This window comes from Hemitrygon akajei, chromosome 14 (genome assembly GCF_048418815.1).
Source record: "Hemitrygon akajei chromosome 14, sHemAka1.3, whole genome shotgun sequence".
Classification (NCBI taxonomy): domain Eukaryota; kingdom Metazoa; phylum Chordata; class Chondrichthyes; order Myliobatiformes; family Dasyatidae; genus Hemitrygon; species Hemitrygon akajei.
The window spans coordinates 96070749-96083622 of NC_133137.1; the positions used below are offsets into that span (position 1 = coordinate 96070749).

The window sequence follows — 12874 nt, forward strand, 5'->3', positions numbered from 1 at the left end:
TCCACTTTAGCACAGATAATCCATCCTCCATCCCAATCCCCTCTCCTCCTTCCAATAACCAAACATTGCTCAACCTCAGCCCTAATCCCTAATCTCCGTTTCATGCCAAACCATTTTCAATATCACTCTCTTGTAAACCTTTCAATTGCCATCTCCAACTTTCAAACAGTTTACTCATAACTACTTCCTACCCTGCTCTCTCTTCCCTACTTTCTTACACCTCCCTACCCTAATTACATCCCCTTGTCAGCACCATTTCCCACTACTCTCATCATTCCCCTGTTTCCTCACTTTATCCCATTATGTCTTTCTACCTCATGACCTCTCCGTACCCCAATGTTTCTGTAGCCTCTTTTGATGGAGTTGCTCAACAAGCATTTGGTACTTCTGCTCCACCAACCGGAGAAGGTGTGATTTTGATAAAACATCCTTGCCCTCAGGACCCAGGCATTCCATATCCTGTCCATCATCATGAATGACAGCAGAGACTCCGCCTATTGCCCACCTACAAGAAATGAAGGCAAGGTGAAAGAAATGGTAAGCAAAGTCACAAAGCACCATGGAAGGTGTGAGAAGTGGAATGGATATTACAGCTCTTAGGCTAATGAGTGTGTCCAGGAACAGCAGATGAGTTAAATCCTCCCATGGAAACTCTCCCACAGAGTTTGAACTGCAAAGCCCTGTTTTTAAGCCTTAAAAGTCTGACTTAGTACACATGATGTACTAACAGTCTGTGACTCAATATCCCAGTTTTGTACTCCCAGTAACTGTGAGTCAGTTCAGCACCCAATGACCTGCTATATACACCGTTACTCCTGGTGTGCTTGTCAGCAGCAGATCCACAGTCTCCTGCAATGGAAATGAATGAATGTAGTCCTGTTGCCGATACCCACCTGGTACTGACCCGATGCCGCTCCTGCTGCACCTGACCGAGACACCGGAGCCGAACCTTCAGACTGTCCAGTTCAAACCTACCAACCTGTAAAAGCACTGTCAGTCATTCACTGCAGCCCACTCTCACTCACACACAAGCATGTCATAGAACACAGAGCAGGAGAGCACAGTATAGGACCTTCAGCCTAGTAACCTACTCCAAAATCCATTTCATTTCTATCTATTTACTTACTTACCGGAGCACCCGGAGAAAACCCACACGGTCACAGACAGAACATAACAATGGTGGGAATTGAACCCGGGTTGTCTGTACAGTAAGGTGTTGTGCTAACCACTATGCTACCGTGCTGCCCCACTTTCACCGTGGTCCCTCACTCCACTATTCTGTTATTCCTTTACTCCCACAGTCTCACCCATGCCATTCTCTCTCACTCAGCTTCCTTACCATTGTTGTCCATCTGTGGGATGCAGCCTACTGAACACCCTCAGAGAGCCAAATTGTACTCCTTTACCCACTCACTGCCTTAACCACCCTCACGTCATCACGCTGGTTCGGCCCACAACCTCTACCTGTATGTAACAGCACCAACTGCAAGTTTGATGATTGTTCCCCTGTGCTCCTTGTGGCGCTCTGGGAGGCAACCTTGCCCTTTCTTTAGTGTTAGTCTGTTTTTCACAGGGGTAAGATACTAGCTCAATGGATGGAAAGGGTACAGGGAGTTGGCCGGACTTGAACCTTGGACCACTCGCCTCAAAGTCTGGTATGGATGCCACTACACCTCTGACTGACTACCTGCTAGTGTACTATAAGACTTACACTATCCTGATTTGGTTATATATCAATGATCCTTTATGATTACAGCACGGATTATACAGAAATTAGAACTCCCTCTACCCTGTTCTATCAAACTCTCATGGGGAAAACAGGCAGGGTTTGATAGTTTCCTCTCTGTAGTCCCATCAAGTACTGATTCGATGCAGAGTCAGTGTCTGTGTGCTTACACTTAGTGATGAACTTACTTTGCTTCCCATCCACATCCGCATCATTTGATGTGACTGCAGGTGCCGCCACGGTCTCACCGATTTCTGATTCTCATTACAAGGTGGATCCAGGCACTCTGGCAGTGACAGGTGATCCCAACTCCAGCAATTCAGCATCTGAACGTTCCACAGAAGCTGCAGCACGAGGGATAGAGAATCAGAATTACAGAGGAAGCCGGGAAGTGCCTTATTACCGCAAGGGCTCAGAGCTCGTTCACAGTCCCTGCTGCCTGAGCACAGCTCAGCCCTAGCACCCTGGACTTCAGCAGTTCTGAGTGAATGGGGCAGAAACCACTGAGACTAGGTGTGGTGAACTACATATACCTGTCTGGACTGCTCCTGTGGCTCCTCCCACAGACCCCTGTATAAAGGCGATTGAGGCCTGATGCCCGGCCTCATTCTCCAGGATGTAGTGTTGTTCATTCTTCCAGTCAATAAAAGCCGATATCTCGCTTCCTACGTCTCAGCGTGAGTTATTGATGGTGCATCACTAGGAACTCAGAAGGGATCGTGCTGGACAAATACTTTAAGCACTGTGTGGTTAATCTATGGATATAGTTTGTAGAATAGGACCTCAACATGAGCAACAATCTTGGGACTGTACCCAGTGTCAGTGCCTGTGGAACTGTACTCTGTGACGGTCAGCCTCGGGGCAACTGTGCCCAACGAGTTAACATCCAGGGGAACCGTGCACAGTGAGAACCAGTGTCAGAGGAACTGTGTTCATGTGAGCGCCAGTGTCAGAGGAACTGTGCCCAGTGAGGGTTAGTGTCAGGCGATCAGCATGAGAGTCAGTACTGTATCTGCAGAAATGTTCCCAACTGAGTCAATGCCTGGGGAAATGGACTGCAGTGAGAATTACATCTGATACCTGCTCCAATTGCTCCTGTTTTCTGTGCTGCTCCAACAGACTATCCAGGAGAGTTTCAGGGTCACAGACTCCACTCATCTTGCTATACATCTGCCAATCAAAAAGGAAAACAATGGGTTTTACTACAAATATCCTCTCACTCTCAGCCAATCACATGGCAGAAATGCAAAACATAAAAGTATGCAGACATGGTCAAGAGGTTCAGCTTTTGTTCAAACCAATCATCATACAAGAGGTGATTAATAAGTTTGTGGCCTAAGGTAGAAGGAGTCAATTTTAAAAAACCTAGCACATTTATTTTTCAACATAGTCCCCTCCTCCATTTACACACTTAGTCCAGCAGTCGTGGAGCATACAATCCCTTTTTTGTAGAAGTCGGTGTCTTTGACCTGCAGAACTGGTTGACAGCAGGGGTGATTGATAAGTTTGTGGCCTAAGGTAGAAGGAGGTGAGTTATTAACTTCAGACTTTCTGCATGATCACTCAAAGGGTTGAACTGCACGTGCATGTAACAAGAGCTGTATAATTCATCTCCTTTCACCATAGGCCACAAACTCATCAATTACCCCTGCTGTCCACCACTTCTGGAGGTCCAAGCTGCCAACTTTTACAAAGAAGGGATCATATGCTCCACGACCGCTAAACTAAGTGTGTAAATATAGGAGGGTACTATGTTGAAAAATAAATGTGCTAGGTTTTCTACAATCGTCTCCTTCTACCTTAGGCCACAAACTTATCAATCACCCCTCATAACGGGGAAGAAATATGATCTAAGTGACTTTGACCATGGAATAATTGTTGGTGCCAGATGGGTATTTTGAGTATCTCAGAAACTACTGTTCTCCTGGGATTTTCATCCAAACAGTCTCTATAGAGTTTGCAGAGAATGGTGTGAAAAACAAAAAAAACACCCAGTGAGCAGCAGTTCTGAGGCTAAAAACACCTTGCTAACGAGAGAGGTCGGAGGCAAATGGCCAGACTGGTTCAAGTTGGCAGCAAGGCGAGGGGGGTACCTAATAAAGTGGCCACTGGCTGAGTATCATGGCAATGAATAAACATTTGCACACGAATAGGAAATTAGTTCCTAACTGTCCATGATGATACATTCAATTGAGATATAATCTCCATGGAAAACTATTCCCTCTAGTTAATTAAAGCAGTTAAGGATATTATTGCATAAACTAATATCATTACCAAAAGTAGCATTAAGAATGTGGCATACCAAGGTTTGGAAACAAGAGCGTGACTGAGAAGTTGATATATAATATATGAGAGCAAAAATGCAGAAATTGGCTAAACTTCCTTTTCAAACTTCTGCGAAGAATGGAAAAAGGAAGAGGGGAACAGAATTAAACTCAGAGCATCAAGCGAAGAAATTATTACATGGGTTATGAAAAAGCAGAGACATAAAGCTAGTGGGCAGTTAGCACCTGCTGGATGGAGCACTCTGAAGAGCTCTCCATCTATCGCCTTGGTGGTCTATGGACAAGTGTCCACCCCAGAACAAGTTCAGCCTCACCATGCAGAGGTAATCAAACAGCCAAAAGCCAAATGAAAAGCCCCAGGGCCTGGGAAACAGATGGTGTCCCTGCTGAAACTGAGTGGAAAGGTATTGTAAACATTAATTAGCAACCTCCTCTCCTGCATCTGCACATGCAGAGAGTGTCATGGACACTGTAGCCATGATCAGGTAAAGTGACAGATTCAATTACAAACGCTACAGGGAGGAGGTCTCTATCTTCCTCAACCAAGCTGCTCTGTGAATCACAGTGTAGATTCAATCCATCCAAAAGGGCAATGGACATGATCTTCATTGCACCTTGACTTCAACAGGCCTTCAATTCCATTAATCAAGAAGGATCTTTCTCAATTCTGTTGCTTACATAACATTAGGTGAGAATAGGAGGTGTGAAGAGGGCATATGGATGTTTTAATTAAGTGGCCTCAGTGCCAGGCAGATGAGAAATAATGTGGGAAAATTTTAAGTAATTTATTTTGGTAGGTAAAATATAAAAACAGAACAAATGTTGGTGCTTGGAAGAATCCCTTTGTACTTATTTACAAGTCAAACATTGCTAACATAAACTGGGAAGACAGATGGTATATTGGTATTTATTACAAGACATCAGTGTATACCAGTAAGAAAATTTGTTGAGAGTTGTGGCAAGACAACTACCTAAGTATTGTGTGCAGTTTTGGTCTCCATATCTAAGGAAGGGTTTTTTGATCTTGTAGAAATGCAGCTGAAATTTATGACATTGAATGATCGGACGATGGGACTGTTCGGTGATGAAGAATTGAAACGGAATGGACCTAAATTTAATGAAGTTTAGAAGAATGAGAAGCAACCTTATTGAAACAGGTCCCATTCCCTCAGCAACTTGCATGCTGTAGGTTGCTTCCTTTGCTTGGTGTGCCTAGAATTGGGACGTCTTGGGTAGTGGACTAACCATTTAGGTAATGAGGAAAGGTTTTATCATTCAGGGGATTGGAAATCATTGGAATATGTTCACAGCTGTGACCAATGTCGTTTGCACTTGGAAATAATCAACCTACGTGGGCAAGTGATAGGAGAGTGCACTACTGGTAGATTAACCATGATCCTATTGAATTATAGAGTAAGCTCATTGACCCATACCTGCTCCATTGTTTAATATTTTTTCATAACCTAGGGTGCAACTTTTCTGGACCAGATAACCTCTTTAATATCAACCTGTTTATTTTTATTTCAATATTACCACTGCCTTCTCCTTTGCTTATACGTAAGCAGCATCTTTTCTCCAGTGAAGACATAACTACTTGACTATTTTATGTCTTTTATTGGTTCCAGTTCATACTTTCCACACATAGCTTTGTTTTCTATTCTGTTCTGCTCACTTGTCATTAGCATTCTTCTCTTGTCTGATTTGAATCTCTGTTAGTCATCAGGACCGATCTAGCTGTCAATATAATTCCTTGCTGCCCTTTTTGAAGATGAAATCCCTTTACGTAAATTCTCTCCTCCAGGAAGACTCCTATTGTTCAATTACAGTTTCATCCAATGATTTTCAATACCAATTCTCCTGTAATTTACAAAGGTTAGTTCTCTAATATTTAACTATTTTTGTACCTAACTGCACCTTGTATTTTTGTGAAAACTATCTAAACTCTGATGATGTTTTGATCGCTCCTAACAAGGTCTCTCATTCCAAACTGTTCCCCAGAACTGGATCTTCAGTGTTTCCTTCCTCCTTGCCTGGTAAGATGATAATTAAGATCATTCTCATTGCCATCCTTCTGCTGCACAGGCTCACAATTTGAGACAACTTTATTTTCAAAGTTTTGAGATTTCTTTCCAAATCTGCCCATTTCTTCAACCTCCTCTTCCTCAGTATTCTCTTCTATGCCTTCAAACACCAACACACACAACATTCTGGAGGAACTTAGCAAGTCAGGCAACAACAACACACACAAAATGTTGGAGAAAAGTCCTGATGAAGGGCCTCCACCTGAAACGGCGATGCCAGTCCCAATGAAGGGTTTCCCCTTCATAGATGCTGAATGACTTGAGGCGTTCCTCCACCACTGAGTGGACATTGCTCTGGATTTCTAGTATTACTGTATCATGTAACAACATGGTCCTGAAAAAACATTGTCTCATTTTTACTATGTACTGTACCAACAGTAATGGTCGAAATGACAATAAAAGTGACTTGACTTGACTTGACTTGATCTGCAGAATCTCTTGTGTCAGCAAACACCAAGAGACCTGTACTCTTCAATTTTGATCCCTTGTTCTTCAGTTGTTGGCCATGTCTTCGGCTCTGAAATTTCCACTGTAAACCTCTTTGCTCTCCTTTAAAACACTCTTCAAAACCTAACTCCTTGATCAATCTTTGATTGACCTGTTTAGAACCATCCTTTATGAGGCATGGGTTACCTTTCTGCCTGGTTATGTTCCTGTGAAATACCTAGAAATGTTTTAGTGTGTTCAGAATGTTTCTTAAAATAATGGTTGGAGGAAGAGGAGAGTTTCTGTGATTAGAGCAGAAAGGAGGGAAAGAAAAGAGGAATTAGAGGAGAAAGAGGAAGGAATTAGGAGAGAAATAATTAGAAGATGAAGAGAAGGAATATGAGGAAAATGAAATAGGGAAGATTAAGAAGCAGAGTTAGAGAGAAAAAAGAGGGAATGGTGTTAGATGAGGTTGAAGTGGAAACGGAGGAGGAGCAGAAGCCAGTTTTTGTTTCTTACTGACATGCCCTTCGGAAGTGGGACGGTTGCTGGGAAGAATTCACTGATTAAAAATAGTTATGATCTTACCAGACTGAGTGCTCCTTGGACACTTTGCAGTGAGGTCGGTCCCTGACACAAGCACTGGTGAAATCTGAGAAGATCTTCTGCAGTCAGATCTTTCTGGAGTGCCATTTTCAGTACATCACAGCAAGCTTTGCATCCCAGTTCCATGTCTTCAGAACACTCCTCCCTGGTTTCATTCAAAATGAATAGATAAAGGAAAGAGTTAATTAGTTATGAGGAATACTAAAACATCTTCATTCTTGGAGTGTAAAGGGTCACCTACTGATCTTCCCTTCTGTAGATACCTGAGTCAAATCTAGATTCAAGCAGGGCTGATACATGTACAGTATATAAGATGAAGGAGAATACAAGTTAACTGCTGGCCTTTCTCCACCAGCTCCTGTTAACTCAGACAAGGCAGTGGATCACAGGTTGTGTGGAAAGTCAGGGTGTATGGTGGTGACTGAAATGACTGGATCGGCAAAGTGATAGTTATTATATAGGACAGATGCATATCCGGCTAACTATTGAGTCATTCGTTCATTATCTGCCTTGTATGACATGGACGATCATGGCCTTGGTCATATTGTCTGGGCAAATTTTTCTACAGAAGTGATTTGGCATTGCCTTCTTTGGGGCAGTGTCTTTACAAGATGGGCAACCCCAGCCATCATCAATATTCTTCAGAGATTGTCTGGCTGGAGTCAATGATCAGAACTTGTGATATGCACCACCTGCTTCCATGGTTTCATGTGACCCTGATCGGTGGTGGGGGGAGGGGGGCACTAAGCAGGTGCTACACTTGCCCAAGGGTGGCTCACAGGCTAGTGGAGGGAAGAAGCACCTTACACCTTCTTTGATAGAGATGTATCTCCGACTACTGAGAATGCATTTATGCACTTGTTTTGTAGCCATTAATGCATTGGTGATTCAAGTGCTTATTTTGATGCTTCTTAAAAGGCTTCTCCCTCAGGTAATGCATTTCAGTTTCCAACCACCCTCTGGGTAAAGAAAGTTCTCAGCAGATCCCCTCTAAATCTCTTACCCCTGTACACTACTATACGTATATCTTTTATACACTCCCACTACAATATGTATCTTATCTTTGCTTCTCATATTCTTTGTAAGTCCAAGATGACCAATCTCACATTTATCTACATAGAAATACATTTGCTAGTGTTTAACCTTATATTGATTAATACCTTCTTAAAATGTTCCTTTCTTCTAAACTTTCTTACAGTGCCACCCACCCATCTTTTTAAGAGATTTTACCAAATGCTTTTTGAAAATCCACTTCAAAATTGCGTTCATTTATAGAAATTCTTCGAAACATTGACATATCTCTCACCAGGAGTAAAAACATCACTGAGGCTTGAAATGTCAGCCTGCGTAGACATGGAAAATGATGGACATACTCTGAAAGCAGCAGGTGCTTTCGAAAATTTTTAAACACAAACTAGGAAGAGATGCAGCCGTGAAATGGCTAGATCTTCCCTGTGGGTCACTAATCTGTGCTCAAAGCAGAATATTATTGAAGTTATTACTTTAATTTCCTACCTTATTGCGAGCTGCCTTTCATAGGACATTGTTCAATTATAGATGCCCTCTCCATTGCATCACTGTTACCATGGTGACACAGTCAGATGGGAAACCCAAGCCAGCTTCTTGACGTCTCTCTTTCTTTATCCTCAGCCCCCATTTTAAGTGCTTTCTTTTGGTTTTGTTGTTTACAATAACATTACTAAATATAATTCAAAATGTCGCCCTGACACTAGCAGCAAAATCTCCTGCTGCTCCCATTATTATCTGAAGGAGCCCAAAATCAAACAATGGTGAATGAAATGTAAACTGAAGCCCCCTAGAATCACCTTCCACTCGTAGACCCTTTCATGAGAATCTTCCTCATAAGAAACCCTGCCCTCAGCAAGACCAAGTTTTTCTGGAATCCCTTTCTTCGGGATCAATTTCTCTGGAATTACTCACCGCTGTCACAACCTTGGGGAGGCAGGAACTGACTCTGCAAAGACTCGTTTATCCCGACTCCAAAGCCAGCTGGAATCAATGCTCTCTCCAAATGTCAGGAAATCCCTTTCTCCCAGACTTGACTCCTCAGGCTTACTCATACCTCGCAATTCCTACTTCTTGTAGACCAAACTCTCCAGACCAGGTCCCTGCAAACGTTATTCTTCCCCAAACTGACTCTCTGGAATCATCAGATCCTCCAAATTCACACCCCTGAGCAGAACAACTAGGAACATAGTCAACGTAATAAGGTAACTATTCAGTCTATTGCTCTGGTACCCTGAATCATGAAGGCACAAAGCAATGCAAACAATGTTTGGCCATTAGACATGAGATTCAGAATGTCTGGACACCAAAAGCTAGACTAAGGATACCGATTCTATCAGATATGGGATCAGCACAAAGCTTTTGCCATCTCTTGGATGACAGAATAGGTTCCAGTTTAAGTTATTCTCAGGTTTGTCGATTGGAGAAGTTCAGGAAAAGCTCTTCTCTTGGCTGGAGTACTGGATTTCTTCATTCTAAGCTGAGTGCGATTTTGTGATTTATTTAGATAGTGATCAAAGGAGCTGGTTACTGGGCAGCAGGAGAATCAGAGGCAGAGGAGAACAAACATTGACATGTTATCAATGATGAGAAAAATTACAATTTCAATTGGAACAGCCATTAAACAGAAGAGAAGGCTTTATCAAAAAGAAGTTTGCACTCTTCAGACGATCAGCATATTTAGATGATCAGTCGCTCCTGCAGAACCTGACCTTTAGCACACTAGTTTATGCAACGTAGTTTTCAGTTTCAATGCTGGATAAAGACCAGGAGCAGGTTCTGTGTCTGATTTCTTATCTTTCTCTCAGGATTAGGAACAGGAACTAATTAATTCCCATTAATTAAAGGGTGAGTGGACAGCTTAATTTTAATTATCATTCAACCATATATGAATATAGCCGAATGAAACAGCATCCAACCAGGGCCAAGGTGTAAAACGCATTATCAACAGCGCATCGCACATTGCTTACAGCACAAATAGCACATGTGGTTACAATCTGAAGACTCAGTGAACGTTACAACGCCTTATAGCATAGAAATTGGATGTCAAATGGCATGCTGTCCTTTATTGAAAGAAAGTTTGAGTACAAAATGTTATAATGTCACAATTCACATTAGGTTTAGGTTGAGTGAACTAGGCCTTTTCTTGACGGAGGATGAGAGGTGACCTGATAGAGGTGTTTAAGATGATGAGAAGCATTGATTGTGTGGATAGTCAGAGGCTTTTTCCCAGGGCTGCAATGGCAAACATGAAAGGGCACAATTTTAAAGTGCTTGGAAGTAGGTACAAAGGAGATGTCACGAGTAAGTTTTTTACGCAGGGAGTGGTGAGTGTGTGGAATGAGCTGCCAGCGATGGTGGTAGAGGCAGATACGATAGGGTCTTTTAAGAGGCTCCTGGACAGGTACATGGAGATTAGAAAAATAGAGGGCTATGGGTAAACTTAGGTAATTTCTAAAATAAGTACATTTTCAGCACAGCATTGTGGGCTGAAGGGCCTGTATTGTGCTGTAGGTTTTCTATGTTTCTATGATTTCAGTCAAAACATACAGTTACAAAGAGAGAGAGAAAAAAAATAGCCCAAGTCCCTGAGTTGTCCCGGCCCAGCTTGTTCTTTCAGCAAGAGAGCCCTAGAGAACAGCACCAATGGGAGGGGCCAGTCCCAAATCTCATGGCACTCAGCCAGCTCTGGGGTCTCCTTTGCTGGCGACTACAAGGCACGAGGGCCTTGTCCACGCAACAATGGGGGCAATGCCGCTCCCCTGCTGTTGGTCTTGCCAATGAACTAGTGAACCAGACTTGCGGTATTCCATGTCACCAAAAGCCCAACAGGATCTTGTGATCACAATAAAAACGTCCAAGACTCACACCTTTTTTTTCTGGACTGCTCACCGTCTTGGCGCAATGGTACACAACAAGTCCAGGTGACAACACAACAACGGTTCAGAAAAAGTCCAGCTCCGTGATGGAATAGTCCTGCAGCACTTGATCTTCTTAGCATCTAGCACTGAAATGTGATCATAAAAGAGATATACAGGATGAACAAATACATCTTTGACTGCACCTGGAGTGGCCGCTGCATCTGAGCGCACCGCCATCTTACTGGAAGCCTGTTCTTGATTCGGGACAGGAGCTCCTTAGATCCAATCATGAACGTATTTGGGTGATTACAGGGGAGAGCCTGCTTAGATTTCCTCCTTTTCCCTACCTGGGAATCACCACTGCAGATGGGTTTAGTGCTCGTGATGTTCCGGTGAATTTCAGTTTCTCCTGATTAACCAGTGATATCTCTGCCTTTTCCATGTAAACTTAACAACTGAGGCTAGCCCAGTAGAAGAGTTGAGGAAGGTGGCAAACACACAATGTATTGACAGCTATGGTCTGGTTGTTGTCACAGTCTCTGTAGTCTCTAACACTTCCCCTTTAGCTATGTTCAGTTGCATTAAAGTTAGCTTGATGTGATTCCAGTGTCATTGCTGGCTTCCCAAAGGGGAGTCTAAACTGCATTTTAACAGTCTGGGAAATTAAGTGGTTCCTGATGGATTTCAGTGCTCGAGGCATGTTACAATTGAGATTGGCGTTTCTCTTAGCTTGTGTGCACAAATTATTTTTAATTCCTGAACATTAAGACAATGTTTCAGATTCACAGCCCTTCAATGCAGATGCTGGTAATCTAAGATAAAAAAAGAAAATTAACGTTTTCAGCACTTTGCTTTTAGTTTGAGTTTCTAGCACCAGAATTTTTTTTGAAGATTTTTCTTGCAGTCTGGAGCTTCCCAAAATTAGTACCAGTGAGAACAACAATGTGCGTAACAAAGTTATGTAGTCCCCCCACTACTTTCAAATCTCTTACTATCTTTCCTTTCGGTTAGTCCTGATGAAGGGTCTCGGCCCGAAACTTCGACAGTGCTTCTCCTTATAGATGCTGCCTGGCCTGCTGTGTTCCACCGGCATTTTGTGTGTGTTGTTATGTAGTCCCATTCCTGAATTGGACAAAATATGTCCAAAAGTGGTTCCTGTTCACTTCTCACTAATGCCATTGGACAGGAGATACAGAAGCCTTAGGTCCCACACAACCAGATTCAAGACAGTTATTACAATCACACCACCATGCCGACCCGAAGAGGGGGAGGGAGTTTCTCCTTCTTTAAACATTTTTCTTTACTTCTCTGATTTTCTCATTTTTGTGCATCTCATTCTGTCTGATAAATATCCAATGTCAAAACACCACATTACTTAATCCTCTCAGTTGCCATAGAAACTCCCAATCACCTACCGCCTGCTGAATGCCTGACAACCTGCACCGTGTGGAACAGTGAGCATTAATGATGGTAAACAAGCCACTGGCTTCTGACTCGGGCAAAGCTCACTCCCTTTCCAATTCCAACATCATCCCTTTCAACCACTGTCTAATATTGAGAGTTCTCTCTCTTCCCCACCCCCTGAAAATGTTGACTCTCTCACCCCTTCCCCCAAAATGCTTCCTCTGACCCTACTCCACTGAAGCTGCAGACTCGCTCTCTCCCTCCTTGCCTGAGATTGCTGGCTTACTCTCCCACCTCTACTGAAGGTGCGGACGCTCTCTCCTCCTCCCTGGTCAAGCCTACTCATTCCCCATCTCCACTGATGGTTCTGATTTTCTCTCCCTCTCCCCTGAGGGTGCTCAGTTCCCCCCCCTCCCAACCTCCTCTGAGGATTTGGGCTCTCTTCTCTCTTCCCTATGG

The 12874-nt window shown here is 43.1% G+C and overlaps 1 protein-coding gene across 8 annotated transcripts in view; it reads right to left on the minus strand.

Annotated features, from left to right (window-relative positions):
- Positions 1-11112, minus strand: part of LOC140738827 (uncharacterized) — a 36401-nt gene extending 25289 nt beyond the window's left edge. For 5 of the 8 annotated variants that reach the window (XM_073066728.1, XM_073066730.1, XM_073066731.1 and 2 more), the window contains exons 1-6: positions 8640-8753; positions 7107-7269; positions 2807-2896; positions 1915-2070; positions 894-979; positions 333-505 (exon numbers count right to left, since the gene is read on the minus strand). In XM_073066728.1, coding sequence (XP_072922829.1) covers positions 333-505; positions 894-979; positions 1915-2070; positions 2807-2896; positions 7107-7269; positions 8640-8668 — 697 coding nt within the window. In that variant the 5' untranslated portion in view covers positions 8669-8753. Of the gene's footprint in view, positions 1-332; positions 506-893; positions 980-1914; positions 2071-2806; positions 2897-7106; positions 7270-8332; positions 8409-8639; positions 8754-11020 lie in introns of those variants that run through there. The other 3 variants (XM_073066727.1, XM_073066726.1, XM_073066733.1) reach the window with 3 other exon arrangements.
- Between the last annotated feature and the right edge of the window lie 1762 nt (positions 11113-12874).